General features: G+C 42.4%; 1 protein-coding gene across 1 annotated transcript in view; it reads right to left on the bottom strand.

The window, feature by feature from the left end:
- LOC144826256 (uncharacterized) overlaps window positions 1-19,544 on the bottom strand; it is a 257,403-nt gene that overhangs the window by 141,480 nt on the left and 96,379 nt on the right. The window contains exons 10-11 of the mRNA XM_078684620.1: window positions 9,031-9,144; window positions 888-1,083 (exon numbers count right to left, since the gene is read on the bottom strand). Coding sequence (XP_078540746.1) covers window positions 888-1,083; window positions 9,031-9,144 — 310 coding nt within the window. The remainder of the gene's footprint in view (window positions 1-887; window positions 1,084-9,030; window positions 9,145-19,544) is intronic.

The following is a 19,544-nucleotide window of genomic DNA, read 5'->3' as shown; positions in this document are numbered from 1 at the left end:
GTGGTTAGCGACGAGTGTTCTGCGACACTGGAACTTGAAGTAGAAATATAAAAGACATTTTTGTGCACCTGAAAGCAGAAGGTACGTGGGCTAACAGGGTTTAAACAGAAATGGTGTACTGGAAGGGGACTTTTACTTGCAATGGTGCATACACTAAATGTACCTTTTACTCATGCGACCAATAACATGAATAGATGATGATGGTCACACAGAAGAAGACCACACAGTTTGTAGGGAATACATTCATGCGCTGAATGTGATACTGGCGTGGTTCAACCAGATAGTTAGGCATGATCTCCAAGTAGGTTATGATAATGTGAGTTCTGTGTTCAAGTCATGAATGTAAACATTTCCCACATGGTTCTACATGGAAAATACAGCAAACAAAGCGTTTAAATAATACTTTTACAAAAAATGTGTACCAAATTTTACATATTTATTAATACAATAATTTACTAATTCAATAATCCTGTTACTCTAAGTTAGCGGCTACAGTGGAGAATAATCAAGTAACAAGGGTAATGCTTGTTTACCAATAATTGTGTATTTTGGAATTTATTGTGAGAAGGAAGAGAGAACCAGTACAAGGATCAAAAATATTTGTTCGCTCAGACTGTCCACTATTGTCAAGAGTGGTGTAAAGCCTGTAAGGAGTGGCGGCCTATGTGCAAGGCCAGCTTTGACTGAGCCTGTACATAGACTTGCTGACACTCTTCGAACCTCTCTAGAGGAAGGGATGGTCTCATTTGTACTACACTTTAGGGGAGTGCAGCGTCCAACTTGCTATGTCACTGGAAAGCGGCTAAGTTAATGAAGAATGAAGTCATCAATTGTAATGAAATTGTCAACTGAATCCGCATTAGGCGTTGGCCAGGTTTTCTCCTCACCTGTCTCCTCTCGGTCATACTGTGCGTGGTCCAGCAGTTCTGGGGGCGTCACCCGGCTGCTGTTCTCCTGGATGTCCACCTCCTCTATAACCTGCGATCCTTCATCTGGAGAGTCACCTCCAGAGTGAGAGGCGGGAGGCGGAGCAGAGAAGGGTGAGAAAGGTGGAGGAGTAGGGCTGGCAAATATAGTTGGGGACTAGGTGGAGGTCCAGAAATGGGGACCCAAAGAATTAGGAAGGAGGACAGTGGTGGAAAGGAATGAGGAGGCAAGTAAGAAGTAATGGCAGAATGAGACATAAAATATATTACTTATTGTTTAAGAATTTACAGTTAAACTCAGGTTAAAGGCAGACGTTGTGTGGTTCGCTGAGAAGCAATGTAATAGCTACACTGTAATTGGTTACAGGTGATAACTATAGTCTAACAGACAGGGAGCTGACATGTCTGGCGTTACATTGTATGTTATTTAAAGGTCAAGATTAGGGTGGCTAAAATAGGATATAAGGTCCATGCAGTTTACCTTTCTTAAAATGGCCCAGATGTGGCCATTCCCTTGAAGCCATCTTTACAAAGTGATATTACGCTCCTTTTGGTCTCCGGTGCCTTCAAATGAAGCTATATCACACAGCCTTTGACCTCAATAATCAGCCGTTCTGTGTAGATACCAGTCCGGAGGATGCAGCATGTGTCCCTAATAGGTGCCGTAAGCAGGACATAGTATATATAACTAGCAGCTACCATCTGCTACTAAAGGACGCCTTAGCATAGTAAGTAAAACAAATAATAAGCCGGCAGAAGGATACCCCGGCACAAACTCTTCTTGAGCCAATCCACTGTTAAGTAGACCCAAAGCAAGAAATAAGAAATATGCTAAAATCATGGCAAGGCTGGTGGACCTCATATTAAGCAACTTTCTCCAGTCACCTTCCAGCAGCAGCTAATATAAATTCTTTCCTTTCCTAATCTACATTCTTTCTTGTCTGGCACCAAACAACCAGAGCAAGATAACTTAAATATTTCACAAACATTCTTATCTTGAGTTCACATATGAAATACAACTCTGGTTGATTCCTTGCCAACCAATCGCAGCAGGTATACAACCTTTACAACGCAACTTTTACCACGACCTACCATTACCACACATTTTTTACAACGCAGGATCCATGACAATGCATACCATTACCACGCATGTATTTACAACGCAGGTACTTTTACAACGCATACCATTACAACGTAAGTATTGGTAAGTATATTATTTTATTAAAAATATTATTTGGTTTTTTTTGTAAAGGGGTATTTTTTGGGTTCAGGGTCAGTTTTTAGTTTTTGGGTAAAGGGGTATTTTTTGGGTTCAGGGTCAGTTTTGGGTTTTTGGGTAAAGGGGTATTTTTAGGGTTTAGGGTCAGTTTTCAGTTTTTGGGTAAAGGGGTATTTTTAGGGTTCAGGGTCAGTTTTCAGTTTTTGGGTAAAGGGGTATTTTTAGGGTTTAGGGTCAGTTTTCAGTTTTTGGGTAAAGGGGTATTTTTAGGGTTCAGGGTCAGTTTTCAGTTTTCGGGTAAAGGGGTATTTTTAGGGTTCAGGGTCAGTTTTCAGTTTTTGGGTAAAGGGGTATTTTTAGGGTTCAGGGTCAGTTTTCAGTTTTTGGGTAAAGGGGTATTTTTAGGGTTCAGGGTCAGTTTTTGGGTAAAGGGGTATTTTTAGGGTTCTGGGTCAGTTTTGGGTTTTTGGGTAAAGGGGTATTTTTAGGGTTCAGGGACAGTTTTGGGTTTTTGGGTAAAAGGGTATTTTTAGGGTTCAGGGTCAGTTTTGGATTTTTGGGTAAAGGGGTATTTTTAGGGTTCAGGGTCAGTTTTGAGTTTTTGGGTAAAAGGGGTATTTTTTGGGTTCAAGGTCAGTTTTGGGTTTAAATTTAAATTACATTAAATTAAATTGATTAAATTAAATTAAATTAATTAAATTACATTAAATTAAATTACATTAAATTAATTAAATTAAATTAATTAAATTAAATTAAATTACATTATATTAATTTTAATTAAATTAAATATTAAAAAATATTATATACTTACCAATACTTACGTTGTAATTGTATGCGTTGTAAAGGTATATGCGTTGTAAATACATGCGTGGTAATGGTATGCGTTGTCATGGATCCTGCGTTGTAAAAAATGCGTGGTAATGGTAGGCGTGGTAAAAGTATGCGTTGTAACGTCATACATCCATCGCAGCATAGCCACTATTCCACCTCTTAACCAATTACAGCATTTCAGTCAACATCTCAACCTCAAGGCTACCACAGAAGCTTAACACCATTCACAGCTGCCTTTCTTCTCCCGCAGAACGTCCTGATTGCATCTACTAAACAAGACGCTACGCAACATTTTTGGTGTTAAGATGTGAACCCAATACTAATCACTTATTCATTTAGCATTTTAATAAATGCATGTTCCTCTTACACAGGTATCTTCGGTGTGCTTTAACATTGTAATTCTTATCCCTCCATACACCAGAATACTACCCTAATCACACCCACCCCTTTCAATGCCTCCCCTCATTTCTTTGTGATGTTAGTGCACTGACTTCCTCAGATCCACCCATGTCCTCCATGCCCCCTCGTTTTGACCCCAAAAGTGGTCTCTATTGCCCACCATAATTCAACTTGTGCTATTTTAAGACGCAGGCAGAAAATAATAAATCCAAAATTATACATTAAGTGTAGTGAACTAAGTGCAAGCAAGAACGGAACGTTTCTAAAATACATACATTGAGAGAAGCAAATAAAAAGATATGGCCCTCTAATCGATAAAAAAGATAGACCTCTAGAAACTTTCTCAGAGGCAATAAACAGAATCAATATATTTTTCAGTTCCTCATTTAAATATGCTGGGCAGGACAACTTGTTACAGAAAGGCGTTGGATAATTTATAAGGCATGCACAGATATACGTCAATCTATATTCTAGGGCTCATAGGGAAGTGCAGGTGGTTTAAGAAAAGCATTAGCGGAGATTTGAAGGAAATAGTTTTGCCTTACATAAAAAACAATACACACATGAAAAGGAATTATGTGAAGCCTAACAACTGGAAAAAGGAAGGTGTGTTGCCCATAATCAAAAAAAGAGTAAAACGATTGGCACCATAAATTAAAGATAAGGGGCCAGATCTACCTCTGGGAGTTTCACATGTTGCTTGCCAAGGATTCCTGGCACTAACTTGAGGCAAAGGCTCTTATCTCCCTATAAGAAAACACTGGCTGTCGTGAGCATTGGCTGAACAACAACAGGGGTGCACGGTCACAAAAGAAAACAGAATGTCCAGTAAGAGGAGCGTAGGTGAGAAAAACAAATGAAGAGCGAGATTCCTGTTCCAGTAACACTAGCACCGAAACCAGGTTTGGAGAAAAAGAAGTGAACTGAGTCTGTGGAAGAACTATGGACAGGGCAGAGGTCCTCCAACCCATGGAAAGGTCCAATGGACTGCTGGAGTGTGAGGGCACTCAGTGTGAGGAGGAGGTGACGGCCCAAGGGCCCACAAAAGGTGGAAGATATATTCGATGGAGGAAGGTTGTTGAGAAACTGACATTGTTGAAAAATTATTAAGATTAGTTATGTTTGTAGAAAAGAAAATGTATGAATTTAGAGTTGAAGCAGAGGCAGACTATTTGGATTCTGTGACTGTATACAAATCATTGGTATCAAGAACTACCCGATAGTGATGCTCAACTGAATGCAAAGAACACGTTATGCCCACAAGTCCAAAGACAGACCTACACTTTCGAGTCAGCTTTCGCATTGGCAAGCTAAGCCTATTCCTCATCCGTGTACTAGTCATTTTTTAAATGTATTTTGATGTATCTGCCTCCTCTCCACGGCATCCAGCAGAGGACTTCCCTGTTCGTTAAACAATCTAAGTCTGGTGGCTCAGTGGATTGTTGCATTGGCTCTGGGAATCTGTGTTTCATGGCATGATCATGGGCTCAAATTCTGGAAATCATTCACACTCCTCAGGTGGATACAATGAGCACCATTGAGTTGGGTAACATAAACATATGATATTCAGCTCCAAGATCACTCAAGGGTGAACCTTCACTGTACAAATATACATTATGTTATTCTCCTAGAGGTGGGTCATCATATTAACTACAAATTCCTTATTATCACCTAAAAGACCCTCCACTGTCTAGTACCAATTTTCATACCCATGTTGCCCATGCACTCCCTCTCACCTGTGCCCTTTGCCCTTTAACAGTTCCTGCTGATCAGGCAATTTGTTTCCCATTTGCATAACAGAGTATGGTCCTTTCATTATTTCACATATCTCTAAAATGATCTGTAACTTAATATATTTTGTGTTCATTTATTTGGATTATGTACAACATTGCTCACCATTGATGTCCACCTCAAGGAGCTCTGGATGTGGGTCAATACACAGGAATTCAGCAGTCTCCGCACAGCAGGAAAGATATTGAGTTCAGGTGTATATCATCCTCCTATGATTGATGTGCCACAGTATTTTACACCTTGGCTGGCTCTATCGTCGCCCCACCCCTCAACAAGAAATTGTGGGGATTCAGAGATGCATTGTTAACCCTTTCCTGATGATGCCCACATTTATATGAGTGATTCTGACGAAGACCTAGACATTGGCTCTTACAGCATTGTATCAAAGCAGTAGATTCTATCTACTATCACCATATTCTAGTCTTTCCCTTCCCTTTGAAATGTAATGGTGGCAGGGGACAAAAGAGAAGGTCACATGGAATACAGCATTATACAATTCAAAGTAGTTCAGAAAGAAGTCATCTTATTTTGCACCAATGGAAGATATCGGTTTTAATCCATCTCTCTTTCCGCCCTCTCAGACTTAGAGCTTCCAACCTTTTAGTTCTACTTGATGCCGAGAGTCCCTTCTTCCTCAGACCCGTGCAGAAGAGACCAGATGTTTCTTTAAGCTTTGTTGTCTATAAAAATCATCCACTTTGTTACCTTACACCATCTAGCCATTATTATTGGGGCTACTGAATTCTGGTTAGTCAATGCTAATGTGCACTATATTGGTCTCCCTTAGGTCACTATTTATAGCCTGCAGGTAAGTTAGCCGTCTGATTGGTCGGCTCTGCAGAAATGTGACACAAAAAACTGAATTAACTCCCAAACAGCTGTATGTTTCATATAGAACCTCCATTGAAACCTGCATTTCCACTCCACCACTAGGCATTCCATACTATACTTCCTCTATAACCAGCCCAAATACGAATCTATTTCCCAAATTGCCTTTTTTCCTATTTTATTCAACAGAATAAATTCCTCCACTGACAATCCACGGCGGACAGGCAACTTCAGTATTTTTGCCTGTTGATACTTGGATATGTTTTAAGATATTTTTGATTGGGGGTGATTATTAGGTAAGACTCCAAGTTGAATACTAGGGGAGCTGGACATTTGGGTCAAGAGCCCACCATTTTTCTTCAAGGAACCTGAAATGACCCAAGAAGGCAGCGGTACTATTTGTTCAGCGATAAAGAATGCAATGGGAAAGCTGTGGGCTCGCTCTAGTAGTATAGCTCAAGAGCAACAAAATGGTTGAAAGAATGCGAAAAACCATCCTGTATGAAAGATTATCCATTCCCTTTTAAATTTAAGTGAGGCAGAGGACAGAAGAGGAGGTGACATGCGAACACCAGGTAAAAAGCCAACCAAGATCACCATACCAGTTTCATTCAAGTGATCTACCAGCATGACTTCAGAGGGAAAGATCACCTGATAGAAGACATTGAGGTGATTGCGACAATTAACACTAAAGGAGATTAAGCAAACAGATCAATTGATAATAGGAGGAAAATTGACGAGGTAGAGAGAGGCTAAGAGACCTACTGTGTTATGTTTCACATAGGTACCCCAATATAGGCTCAGGTAGCAACCTAACCTTTCATTCACCTATATTCTCCCCTATCATTACACTACATAACGGTTCTTGTGACTGACCTTTTACCTAGTTACGGTACTGCTTATAGGAGCTGAGGTTTTCCCTGAAAATTAGCTTCATCCACTGTGTATGAAGATTCTTGGAAACTCAGTAAGACTACCATCTCCTGCAAAATATCTATGTATAAGGGTCATTCCTTCTGTCATCCTAAGTCCGATATGGCATAGCAAGGAATGACCCCGGAGGGTACCACTTTGGGTATATATACACCACCTCTTTGCTGAGGTAAGGAGAGCAGAAAAAGGACTTTAATGCTGACACACTGACGCGAGACGCTGAGGTTCCTGCACGGAGACACTTGCGGGGTGTCCATCTCAAGACCAAGACATGGTCCCACAGTCTCTCACTTCAGGTAATGGGGTTGACTTTATCCTAGAGGGATTCTTGGCTTTACACCTACATACATGCTAGGGACACTTAGGTACATCTAGTTAGAGTCACATCGAAGGAGTACGCAATTTACTATTTTACGTATTTTTATACCAGCTGTATTCATCGTTTTAGCACTATGGTAGAAATCTACCGTCCTTTTACTCTGTTGGTGTTTATAATCATTTATATCTGTTTCTGTCTAATGGTTGTTTCAGCACACCTATTTTACACTAGAATGATACTGGTTCAATAAATGCTTATTAAAAACATCCCCTCCGTTTATTCTGTGTATCTCTCTGAGACAAAGTGAGCATGAGGGACTGAGCGTAAAGTAATACATTGTTTCCACGATCTCTGATGAGTCAGAGTTGTCATGTTCGATAGTTGCCAAGTACTATTCTCTCCTTGGTAAGAGGGGTCTCTAGTGGCACTGTGAGCTAGCTGGTATACAGGCAAACATACTCGGTGGGGGTGTCTGGATTCAGTTTGGACAGACACCTATCCCACAGTCTATGTTGTCTAAACGTGCAGATCCTCTATAGGTTTATAGGAACTACACGATAACTGACATTGCCATAAAGACTATAAACGCAGTGTCCATTGAATGAAAATAACTGTAAAAGTGAGGAGACAAAAAAGGAAATGTGATCCCAGGGAAAGGAGATTTTCAATCTTCTCAGAAAAAACAAAGAAGAACAGAAACAGAAGCAGAAGCAGTGACATAGCAATATTGGGTAGAAGAAAGAGGTTGAACCTCAGAACAATACACAGTGAGAAACCAAATAAAAACTGGGCCCCTGCAGGGAGGAATAGTCAATGAGGCTACACTGTTGAAGTTTAATACGAGACTGGAGGAATGGTTGGTGGCAGTAACATCTGTTAGATCTGATCTTGAAGGCCGAAATACAGCGAAAGAACTTAAGGTCTCATATTCAGTTGAGCTTTAGGTCACTGTCTAGTTATGTGTATATGTCTTATTGTAATAATGTGCACTAGTCCACTAAAAATCCAAGTCACGTTTACCATTTTATTCCTACATTAAAAGGAACAAGCTGATTAGGCACTCAATTCCACATCAAATATTGTTAATGCAAGACAAAAATGATAATTCCAAGCACAAAAAGAAATGTCTTTATCAATGCTTGTTTATTCTGTCTTTTGGTACTATTTGGCTGGTGGAAAACGGGAGCTTGATTTTTTTGTCTGTTTGCGCGTGCCCAGTTTCAAAAAGTATAATATATATGTATAGTATGCCCTGTCCTCTTTTAATATTTCTGCTCTGACTCTCAGTTTCTCCTTTCTCATCCCCTCCTTGCGTCTCTTTTGGGTCCTAGTCCTTACATCTTCTCGATCCACCGATTAGAATACCCTCACCCTCAACACTTAATCTTTGCTAGAAACTGAAAACACATCTTTCCTTCTTTCCCATACATCATGACTCATTCCGGCTCAACATCCAACAATAATCTGTAATTTTCCATAATATATCGTTGCCCAACCTGCTGTTTTCTTTGTGTTTCTGGCGTGGTTAATGGCTTAAATTAAAAGTGCCTCAAAACGAATGAATCATTAAGCAAAATTAAACTTTTGTATAAATATGGCTCTTGTTGGTGTCACAAGGGGTAACAAGAATACTCCAGGTTTGTTTAGACAGAAGGTTTTCACGTTTCAGTTCCAGTCATTCCTCCCAAACTTTCGATGTCTCAGCTAGCATAATGACACCTCCCTCCAATATCAACACCCCCATCGCCAAACCACTTAAAAAGCCAGGAGACCAGGAAACCCACCTTCAAGGTGCCGGAGAACTCTGTTCCATCCAGCTCGTCAGGGATCTCGAGTTCCTTGTCCAATTCTACGTCCCATTCAGAGGCACTCATGCTGGAAGTAGCGCGGTCACTCCACTGAGTGAGGAGAGAATAGAGAAGCCTGGGTTATCGCCCAATAGATGCAAGCTTGTTAGTAGAACTCTACAAAAATACCAACTTCAAGATTCCTGGATCTGAACAACAGTTAGTGGATAGGTCCAAATCAACTTCATCAACAATGCACTATTCTGTCCACTCAAGATGTGTCCTTACCACTTTACATGAATTACTAGCTGTGGTATTGTGATGATCCGATCAATGGACCTCGTTTCCAATACAATAAAATGTATACATGAGAAATATATATAGAAACCTTTTTGCTTGCAGAAGCATATATAAAATTATTTAGAAAGTAATTGCAGATCACTATTTGATTATATGCTTGTTTGTAAAATTATTCCTTAGGAGCGAGGAAAGGAACTGAATTGGATACATGTGAATTTGGAGACCAGGGATCATTCCAAGCGTTTTTTGGCAGCACAGATACTGCTGAGGTCCTGAAGATTTATAAATCTGACTTGTTGAAATGTACATCTGTCTCAGCATTTCTTCCACTGTTTTCTGATGACTTTCACCTTTCATACACATAGAGAGTGTTATGCTCTACTGAAACAGCAGGGAATGTGCCAAGCCTAGGCAGCGGCCATCTTGCCTACTCCATTCCTTGTTTTTTGAACTTATGACTCAAGCAGAAGATGGCAGGATGGCTATTTCAAGTGCATGCTTTGAGAGCGATGATTTTCAGCTTCTAAATAGGTACAGACAAATTTGTGTGTGCTCAATAAACCCTTGAAATAGAACTGCATATATAGAAGCACTTGTGTGACCATATGGATACCAAGGGCCATGGTGAAAGCAAAAGTTCCAGTGTGGGCTTTCACCAGCCTCTGATTGACCAAGTGGTAAAAACGGTTGTATGGTACAACCACGCATGCATAAAGCAAGCATGCCTAAACAACGTGGTCTGAACCACAACGCATCTTTACCACGCATGCCTTTACATCGAATTTTGTTGTAAAGGCATGACTGCTAAAGGGATATGTGTGAGAAATTGCACACAGCAGCCCCCCTGCCCAGTGCCCTAACAGCCAAAACCCTAGGCAGTGCTTAATTTGTAAAAAAGATACGTGCCAGGGCTCTAGTCAGGTGTTCTCTGCAGCTTGCACCATCCATTGCCACTGCTATTGTTGCCAATGGCAGGGCCTACACAACTACTACTAGCCAGCACGCGACAAGTGTAACAATGCAGTGTATTCCAGGCCCCCAAACATCTAGCAATAGCTTGGGCGACAGGTATTAATTATTTTTAATGCACACTGAATGAATTAACAATTGCTTTTCTGCTGTCATAAGTGCCAGGGTAGACAATTGAATATCCATGTCGACAAGTGCTGGTGCAGAGCACCGGCAACCACCAGCTCAAATTAACCACTGACCCCAGCCCTGCACTACCCTGCCCCAGCCCTTAAAACTACCCCAACTCCACACCCTGAGCCCTATAACCCAGCCTCTGCCCAAAAAACTACCCCAACGCCAGCCTGAGCCCTAAAGCTGACCCCCTGCCCTGAGCCCTAAAACTGCCCCCACTCCTGGAACTTGGCACCTCTCCCCCACACCCAGCCCTAAAACAACCCGGGGCCCATCTCTCAAAACTACCCCGACACCTTCCTCCCGCCCTGAGCCCTAAAACTGGCCCCCAACCCTAAAAATTAACCCCTCCCCAAAGACACGACCCCAGCATCACTTGCCAGGCCGCCTCCCATAGCTTTCTCATTCAACCCTTCCTGTTCTGCACATCAAGACCGCTGACTCCCTTATCCATGCAAATGCGTGGTTAAGGCATATGCCTGGTTCAGGCAAGTATTGTTCCGCTTGCAATTAAACTGGACTTGTGGCTCAGCCCCCATTGTAAAGGTGTTTCCTGGTAAAAACCGGACACTTTCAAATTAGGAAATTTACATGTATTTCTCCCTTTTATTAGTGGCCAGAAGTAAACATATTGCGGAGACTTTTAACATGGTACTGACATATCTACTTAGAATTACACAAAGGGTTCATTTAAGTTCAGTAGTTAATATCTAATCTATCAAACATTCCACTTAGCCTTTGGAGACCACAGTAACTCCAAACATTGGCAAAGGCAATAAGTCCGGGGTTAGTTGTCAACCTTGTGGCTTCTTTTTTTGTTTTGTCATCGCTTTTGTACAGCTTGATGGTTCAGGAATTCGCAAGACAATCACCCTTATATAAGTTAAACATTGGCTAAATTCAAAAATATTTTTTTTAATCTTACAAAGCACACATTTTTTAAGCCACCCAACAACAAACCAATGGATGAAGAGGGCTGACTGAAAGGTCCTATAAGTAAATATACCATATTTATAATTTTAGTAAAATCAAAAGGTCTTGGCTAATGTCAGACCACAAAAGCAGTTGCTTAGTGGATATAATGAACTTCCCACTGTTTTACTACAATACTCTGCACATATGCCATTCCAGAAAAGAAAGCTACTACACTGTTAATGATGTGAATGGCGTAAAATCCCTAAATTCACAAAGCCAGAAAGAAGAGTGTCTCAAGATTTAGACTCACTTTTTGGGACATGCGTTGCTATTGATAGTATAAATTTGGTGATTGAGGAATACTGGGAGTTACCTTAACATTTATCCTCAATACTTGGGACGTTTTCTGCTATTAGTGTTATGTGCTTCGGGGACTGTGCAAGGGTCAGAATGGCCCAAGATATTTACTTTATTTTGGGGGTCGTTTTTTGCTGTTAGTAATGTGAGTCTGAGGAATGTAGAAAGTGTGTCTCAAAATATATCATCCATATTTTGGGTATTTAATTTTTGTTTGTAGTATAGTTGTGGATCACTTGAAATTTGGGAGAGACAGCGGCACTATCTTTGACTTTAGTACAATTTTTGCTGTTGGTGTTATATATCTGTGGGGTAGGGCATAGATAAGTGGGCCCAAAGATTTATCCATGATTTTTGCTTACTGTTTGTAGCATCTTCCCCAACCCACAGAGCAGGCAGATGAATTACGCCACTCAGGAGCTGTAGTCAAGGTCAAGCATTACTCTATTCTTCAACATACACTCACACACTGTGCATTACATCATACTTCCATTAACCACGCCCTAACACCTTCCTGAAATGAATCGTTCAATTACACCATTTACTTGGAGCCAGAAGTGTGTACTCTTTTGGTGTTTGACGTTGAGACAAACAAATTATGTGAACACTTTGCTGTTGAAGGACGGGTCTTGTCAGATTTGAGGATTTTGGGTACACCCCACACTGCAAAGATGTAACCAAGACGTTCTATGCTATGAGTTTGTTATGGGTTGTCGAAGATAAGTCTCCCACTAAAGGAAACTGATAATATTCGTCATTGACTACCATGAGATGGTGTTCATTTCCTAAAGGCCCAAAAAAATTCAACTGCAACCCACTCCCAAGCATGGGCAGGAAGGTCAGACATTGTCACTGGGTACTGCGTTTCGTTGGAGGACAAACAATTGCAAATGTGGCACGCCTTCAATTCCTTCTCGACTCGCTCATCTAGCCGAGGGAGCCGCACTCGATCTCTTAAGGCTCTTTTGGTGGCTACGATAGCACGATGTCCTTCATGGGCCAGCTCGATGACCTGCTGTTTTAGGCCCCCATGTTTGACAATTTTAGAGCCTCGCAGTATTACACCTTCTTGGGTCACTTTTAACTCATCCAGTACATTTTTGAACTTTGGAATTCAACATTATCTCTTCCATTATGCATTGTAATAAGTTATTTGATTATGGCCATGTCCTTCTCTGCATTGCTGGCAGCAGTGATTTGTTCCACAGACAGAGTCGCAAGTGTTCTGGATCTCATAATAAAGTTGAGATATGCTTCAGCTGTTTATGGTGTTGAACTGTGATGATGTGCCGGTAGCTGCTAAAAGTAATCTGCTGGAGTTTGATCCTTTGAAGGTTCATGCACAATTTCATAGTCATACTCTTGTAGTCTTAACCCGCACCTCTCAATGTGAGGGGGCATCTTAGCCTTCGGGTTTTCAAAAATTGCAAGTAATGCCTGGTGATCCACAATGACAGTGAATCGTTTTCCGTAGAGTCATACATGAAAATGTTTGCAGGCCCAGATCACAGCCAGACTCTCTTTCTCCTGCTAAAAGTAGGCACATTCTGTTTCAGACAGGTTTCGACTAGCATAGGTCACAATGTGTCCCTGGGTATTCGGATTGCCATTGTGTTGAGCAAGGATTGCCTCTAGCCCTAGTTGGCTTGCAGCAACTGTTATTTTGGTAGGCAACTTTAGGTTGAAGTAGGCCATTTAAGTTGTATCCTCAATCACATGTTTAATGACTTTGAAAATCCGGAGACCTGAAACAGTACATTTCGCTTTGTCAAGTCTCTCAATGGGGCACTCACTATGGCAAAGATGCAAATGTTTCTTTAGCAATAACTGGTCATGCCTAGGAAGGGTCGCAGCTTGGTAACATCATGCGGGGGGGCAAGTGGATGACAGTGCTTGCACCTTGTCTGGGTCTGGAGTCATTCTCCCTTCAGAGAATATGTGCCCAAAAAACTTGAGTTTAGTTTTGTGAAACACACTTCGCAGCGTTTGGACTGAGACCTGCATGAGCAAGTTACTGGAACACTTGAGTGAGGTCGTTGTCATGTCCTTTCTGTGTTCTCACAAAAACCAGTATGTCATCACTGTAATTGAAAGCATGTGTAACAGGTTGGATTAAACTGCGAATAACATCCTGAAATATACTCCAAAAACTAATTTTCTTATATCTGAACAAACCAACATGAGTCGAAAATGTTGTAATGTACCTGCACTTCTCCTCCTTCTCGAGTTGATGGTATCTTTATTCAGGTCAAGATGCGAAAACACTTTGGCTCTGCTCGTTTGCTTGATCATGTCCACTATATTTTGACCAGGGTGTCTCTCCCTCTCAAAGGTTTGGCTTGTCACTACTGTCCATTTTTGGCACTAATACTATGTGCGAAATCCATGGGGTGGGGCATGTGGAGTGTTCAATAATGTCATGTTTTGGTAGTGCTTCCACCTTAGCTTCTTTTAGATAAACAGCAACTCTGTAGTGCAGCTGAGCAACAGGGCGAATTCTTCATTGATATGAGGCTGTACATTCATATTCTTGAGTTTTCCCAGGCCATTTAAACAACAATGAGAATTGGCTTGGAATCTCAGACTGAGCACAGAGGTTGTATTTGAGGCACTTCAACCCCATGTTAGCAGTGGTGGCAAAACTGAGCAAACGGGCACAGGACAAAGTCCCTTGAAGAACATGAATGGTGGCTTTCACCAATGTCATTTTGTGTCACATTGTCACTGTAAACGACCCTTGGAAGTGGCCCAGGTATATACCATTGTGGCGACTGGCTTGATATTAATCTATGCACCACGGTCTATGATGACATTTATTGGGTGATTGTTCACTTTAAATTTGATTTTGTAACAGTGTCCTAATGAAGTTTGTCATTTTGTTTAGTGAGCTTTCTTTCAACTGTGATTTTCTTTACAGGCAGCTAACCCTACATGATGTACCCTGTATGATGAGCTTGATGATGATTTTTGCTTGGTTTCTACTTGTCACAGCGGATGTTGCTTTTTGGTTTTAGAGGTGTGGTGATAATACTTTTGAAACGTTCTTGCGTCCATCTTTTCTTGCCGTTGTGACACACTTGATTTTCGGCACACAGATATAAAATGGCTCTCTTTCCCACATCCTTTGAAAACTTGTCCTATGGTTGGAAATGACTTTCATGGGGAAATGAAAATCCACATCAGAAGCATAGGAAGACGTTGATTTGCAAGTATCTTGTTTGCGCTTGCTTTTTAAGGTCAATGCAGATTCATTCACTGTTCCTGCTTCAATGCTCGTTCTTCTGCTCTCACAACCATCAGAATTTTCTGTGGACTGTGTGTTTCTCTCAGCAAGTGCGTTTAAACAAATCTGAAAGGCAGCCATCAATTACTCTGAAGCAGGGGTGGCTCCTTTACTAGGACACAGGACCTTTCTCGCAGCGAGGTAAATGGCTAAGGGTTGGGCACCTGGCTGTCTGCTACCTGAGGCAGGCGAGCAGGAGCAGAGACGACGCGGGACCCAGTCGGCGGGAAGGTAAGTTTAATTTTTTTGATATTATTAAGTTAAACTCCCTCCCCGCGAGACCTCCCTCTCTGCGTGACTCACCCTCCCCACACCCGTGAATCAAGCAAGCAGCGATTGTACTGCTAAGAAGCGCATGGCTTGTTCATCAGTGAAGTCATAGAACTTACAATGTTTAATGTGTGCATCAAGTCTTTCAACAAACTCGCCCATTGTTCCACCAACCTGTTGCCGTGCTTGGTTGAATATATACCCTTCATAGTCAACATCCTGCACTGAATTGAACTTGGCCTTCAACGCTACTTTTACCTTTTGGTCAGGGGAGGTGTGTCCATAGGAGTGCCAGGGCATTGCCACCCTTCTGGTCAGCAGTCACCCTGGCGCATATAAACTATATATTTAGTTTTTTGCAGTTTTAAACTGAATTTATAATGGGCGGCTGGGACTTCTGTAACCACGTCTGGCCCAATGACGTACCGTGGGCTGGCTGGTCTAAGCATAATGATTGGCAGCCCCCCCCTGCCCATTGCAATGATTGCAGTGGAATAAAGTATGAATGTCAGTTTGGCCAAATCATTTCCATGGCCAACCTGACATGCGTACTTCAGCTCTTCACCATGTATGCTGTAGAAGAGAGCTGAGGGAACAGTCTCAGATGCAGCCTCCTGGACTCTAGAGGAGCGGTGTGTCTGCCTGCCCTTTCCAATCCGGGTGCTGCTATCATGCTACTACAAACAACATGAAAGCAGCAGCCGGATTGGTGTAGTTGGCAGGCGACACACTTCTGCATGACCACGGCGTGACGATGTGCGTTCAGCAGGCAGCAGTGGGGCATGACGCCAGATCCTTGACCTCCCTGACTATAAGGAGGTCAAGACCCAACGGAGAAATAAATAGAGAGTCTCACCACATATAGTCCCACCTAAAGCTATGTCCCTGAGAAGACGGGAAACATAGTTGTCGTGCTGCTTTCCCTGAACTGCAGCTCCACCACCTGGGACGTGTGCCACCATAAGAGGAAGACTGAGCCACTGGCAAAACTGACTGCCGCTCGACCAGCCCTGCGACCCCAAAACTACAGTAGACTTTGCATGGCCTACGCACGCTGACGTGAAAAGCCGCAGAGGGATCCAGCATGCTGTCCTTTGTGGCCTTAAGGAGGACTGTGGTGACATCAGAGACAGCGTTAGGAGTACAATCACCCATAGCATCCAGTGCATACCACCTTCGAGGGCAGAAGCGGGTGCAATTTAGGATAATGCTCTTGGGCTAGATTGATACTGTTAAAGAGCAACAGCATAGCGCTATATTGCCATAATGCGCCTTGCATGTATGGTTGGAGTTCGGCTACCTTCGCATTCTTGTCTTTGGGAGTCCATCATAGTAGTGTGGTGGTTGATACGGGTCATCAGTGGTGCGCATGTGGTTAATATCTTTCATTGGCGGGTGTGTGTGCTTGTATGTGTGTGTGAACGTGATTGTTCATGTCAGTATTTCTAAAATGGTCGGTATCAGTCAGGGTGTGCCATCTGTGAGGATTTGCTTACTTTATTTTTTTACTTTGTTTATTGGTATTTTCATTTGTATACAACAAGGGGTACATGACATGTACAGTAAATCATGATCTTTTACATTTCTTTCAATTGGGACTCATCTTTGGAGGATTTGCTTACTTGTGTCCAAGGGATCAGCGCGACCCTGGAAGAAACACAATTCTTTCGCAGACCTTTTTGTTAGTGTGTAAAAAGAGCCAAGTGGAACATTTGTCGCTGCGGACGAGTCTGGCAGCTCCTGCAAGTTCCATTTCAAAGAGCTGATGCATGGTCAGTGTGTGCCCAAGCAGGCAGCTTTTGACCATGTAATCAGAAAAAAAAAAAACATTTAAATGTGCATGTTTGATTTAATATGCATTGTAATCGGGTCAATTAATGTTATTATCCTATTTACTGCAATGAATGATTGGCTGGTTTAAAGAAAAATACCCTTTTTACGCAATAGTGCCCATACTGCGCAAAAGTGTACTGAGCACAGGACGGGTGTTTTTCCATCTCTGTGCTGTCACATGACAGATAGAAACATGTAAGTGATCAGCAGGTACCAGTATACATTACTCGAGTATGGTTAGGAACAGCTGTTACTTTTTTTAACGTTTAATTGGAGGTGGAGGCTCTCTCTTTAAAGGTTGCAAAGAAAATCTCAGCCCTGCCAACCACACTCTCCACCTCGGAGAGTTGATGCAGTTTTAAGGTTGGCAGACACAGAGGCAGCGCGTTCATAGCACTTGTAAATACATGTAAATATGTGTTTGCAGCTTTTCAATCTACATCAGCTACCTTCCTAGCCCATTTCTGTGTTTCTGTGCAGTGGCTCACAATGTGAAGGTCTGATTTACTTTCATTCCTGTCGCTCTTCTTCGTTCTTATTTGTTTTTTAACCCCTGGGCACTGGGCATTGTCTGGCACCAGCCTACACTGCCACTTGATGAGTGGTATAAGGATTGACAGGGAGTGAAAAATTAGGTTTGGCGGAAGCACAACAGCACTGTTGAGTGCACTAATGAAAAAGTGCCTCTTACAATGGGAACTGAATGCTCAGCCACGCTCCATCACATGATGATCACATTTACTCTATATAATATGCTATGCTTTATGTCTTAGATGTGGGGAGCATGGTAGAACAAGAGGTTGTGTAAATAACCATGAAGGAGGTGAACTGTGGTCATTGTAAATAGGCAACTACCTATGTCATTATTATATGAAATCTCATTATTGTCATAACTACACTTTCACAATTGCCTTATAAACCTTCTTGCTTTCTCAAATTTGCACCATTTGCCCACTCTTTTTTCAAACTTTTCTTGGGGGGAGAACCCCCTGAGCTCCTAATATTCGATTAGGGTTCCCTCACTACCCTCGCTCGCCATAGGGTTCTCATCACGAAACTTTACGCCCTACCATTTTCAAATTATTTCAAGAAGGGGGTGGTGATGGACAGAGTATCCGAGTTAATCAGAACACTCCTACCCAGTCAAGAGATCAGGGCTTGATCCATCACCGTTTTTTAGCTCACTGCACCATCCCAGTTCAGAACCTGGCTATATGCAAATTAGTGTGTCCCTGGCCCAGTGCATCATGGGAACAGGGCAGACCAAACTACCAAGCCAATTCTTCACTGGAAAGGAAACAAGCTTCCGGGGACCGGTTTCTGGCATTACAGCCGTCTTTGGCCCGGCTTGCTTGAATCCTGATGGTGCAGTGAGCAAGGGACTCATGTCTGAGCATACCCTTCCACACTCATGGTGGCAAAAATATTTCAAAAAGGGGGTGGTGATGGACAGAGTATCTGAGTTAATCAGAACACTCCTACCCAGTCAAGAGATCAGGGCTTGATCCATCACCGTTTTTTAGCTCACTGCACCATCCCAGTTCAGAACCTGGCTATATGCAAATTAGTGTGTCCCTGGCCCAGTGCATCATGGGAACAGGGCAGACCAAACTACCAAGCCAATTCTTCACTGGAAAGGAAACAAGCTTCCGGGGACCGGTTTCTGGCATTACAGCCGTCTTCGGCCCGGCTTGCTTGAATCCTGATGGTGCAGTGAGCAAGGGACTCATGTCTGAGCATACCCTTCCACACTCATGGTGGCCAAAATATTTCAAAAAGGGGGTGGTGATGGACAGAGTATCTGAGTTAATCAGAACACTCCTACCCAGTCAAGAGATCAGGGCTTGATCCATCACAGTTTTTTAGCTCACTGCACCATCCCAGTTCAGAACCTGGCTATATGCAAATTAGTGTGTCCCTGGCCCAGTGCATCATGGGAACAGGGCAGACCAAACTACCAAGCCAATTCTTCACTGGAAAGGAAACAAGCTTCCGGGGACCGGTTTCTGGCATTACAGCCGTCTTCGGCCCCGCTTGCTTGAATCCTGATGGTGCAGTGAGCAAGGGACTCATGTCTGAGCATACCCTTCCACACTCATGGTGGCCACAATATTTCAAAAAGGGGGTGGTGATGGACAGAGTATCTGAGTTAATCAGAACACTCCTACCCAGTCAAGAGATCAGGGCTTGATCCATCACCGTTTTTTAGCTCACTGCACCATCCCAGTTCAGAACCTGGCTATATGCAAATTAGTGTGTCCCTGGCCCAGTGCATCATGGGAACAGGGCAGACCAAACTACCAAGCCAATTCTTCACTGGAAAGGAAACAAGCTTCCGGGGACCGGTTTCTGGCATTACAGCCGTCTTCGGCCCGGCTTGCTTGAATCCTGATGGTGCAGTGAGCAAGGG

The sequence above is a fragment of the Lissotriton helveticus genome, chromosome 3_2, assembly GCF_964261635.1.
Source record: "Lissotriton helveticus chromosome 3_2, aLisHel1.1, whole genome shotgun sequence".
Taxonomy (NCBI): domain Eukaryota; kingdom Metazoa; phylum Chordata; class Amphibia; order Caudata; family Salamandridae; genus Lissotriton; species Lissotriton helveticus.
Note: the sequence above shows the minus strand (reverse complement) of the source record. Positions and strands in the feature narration are given on the sequence as shown.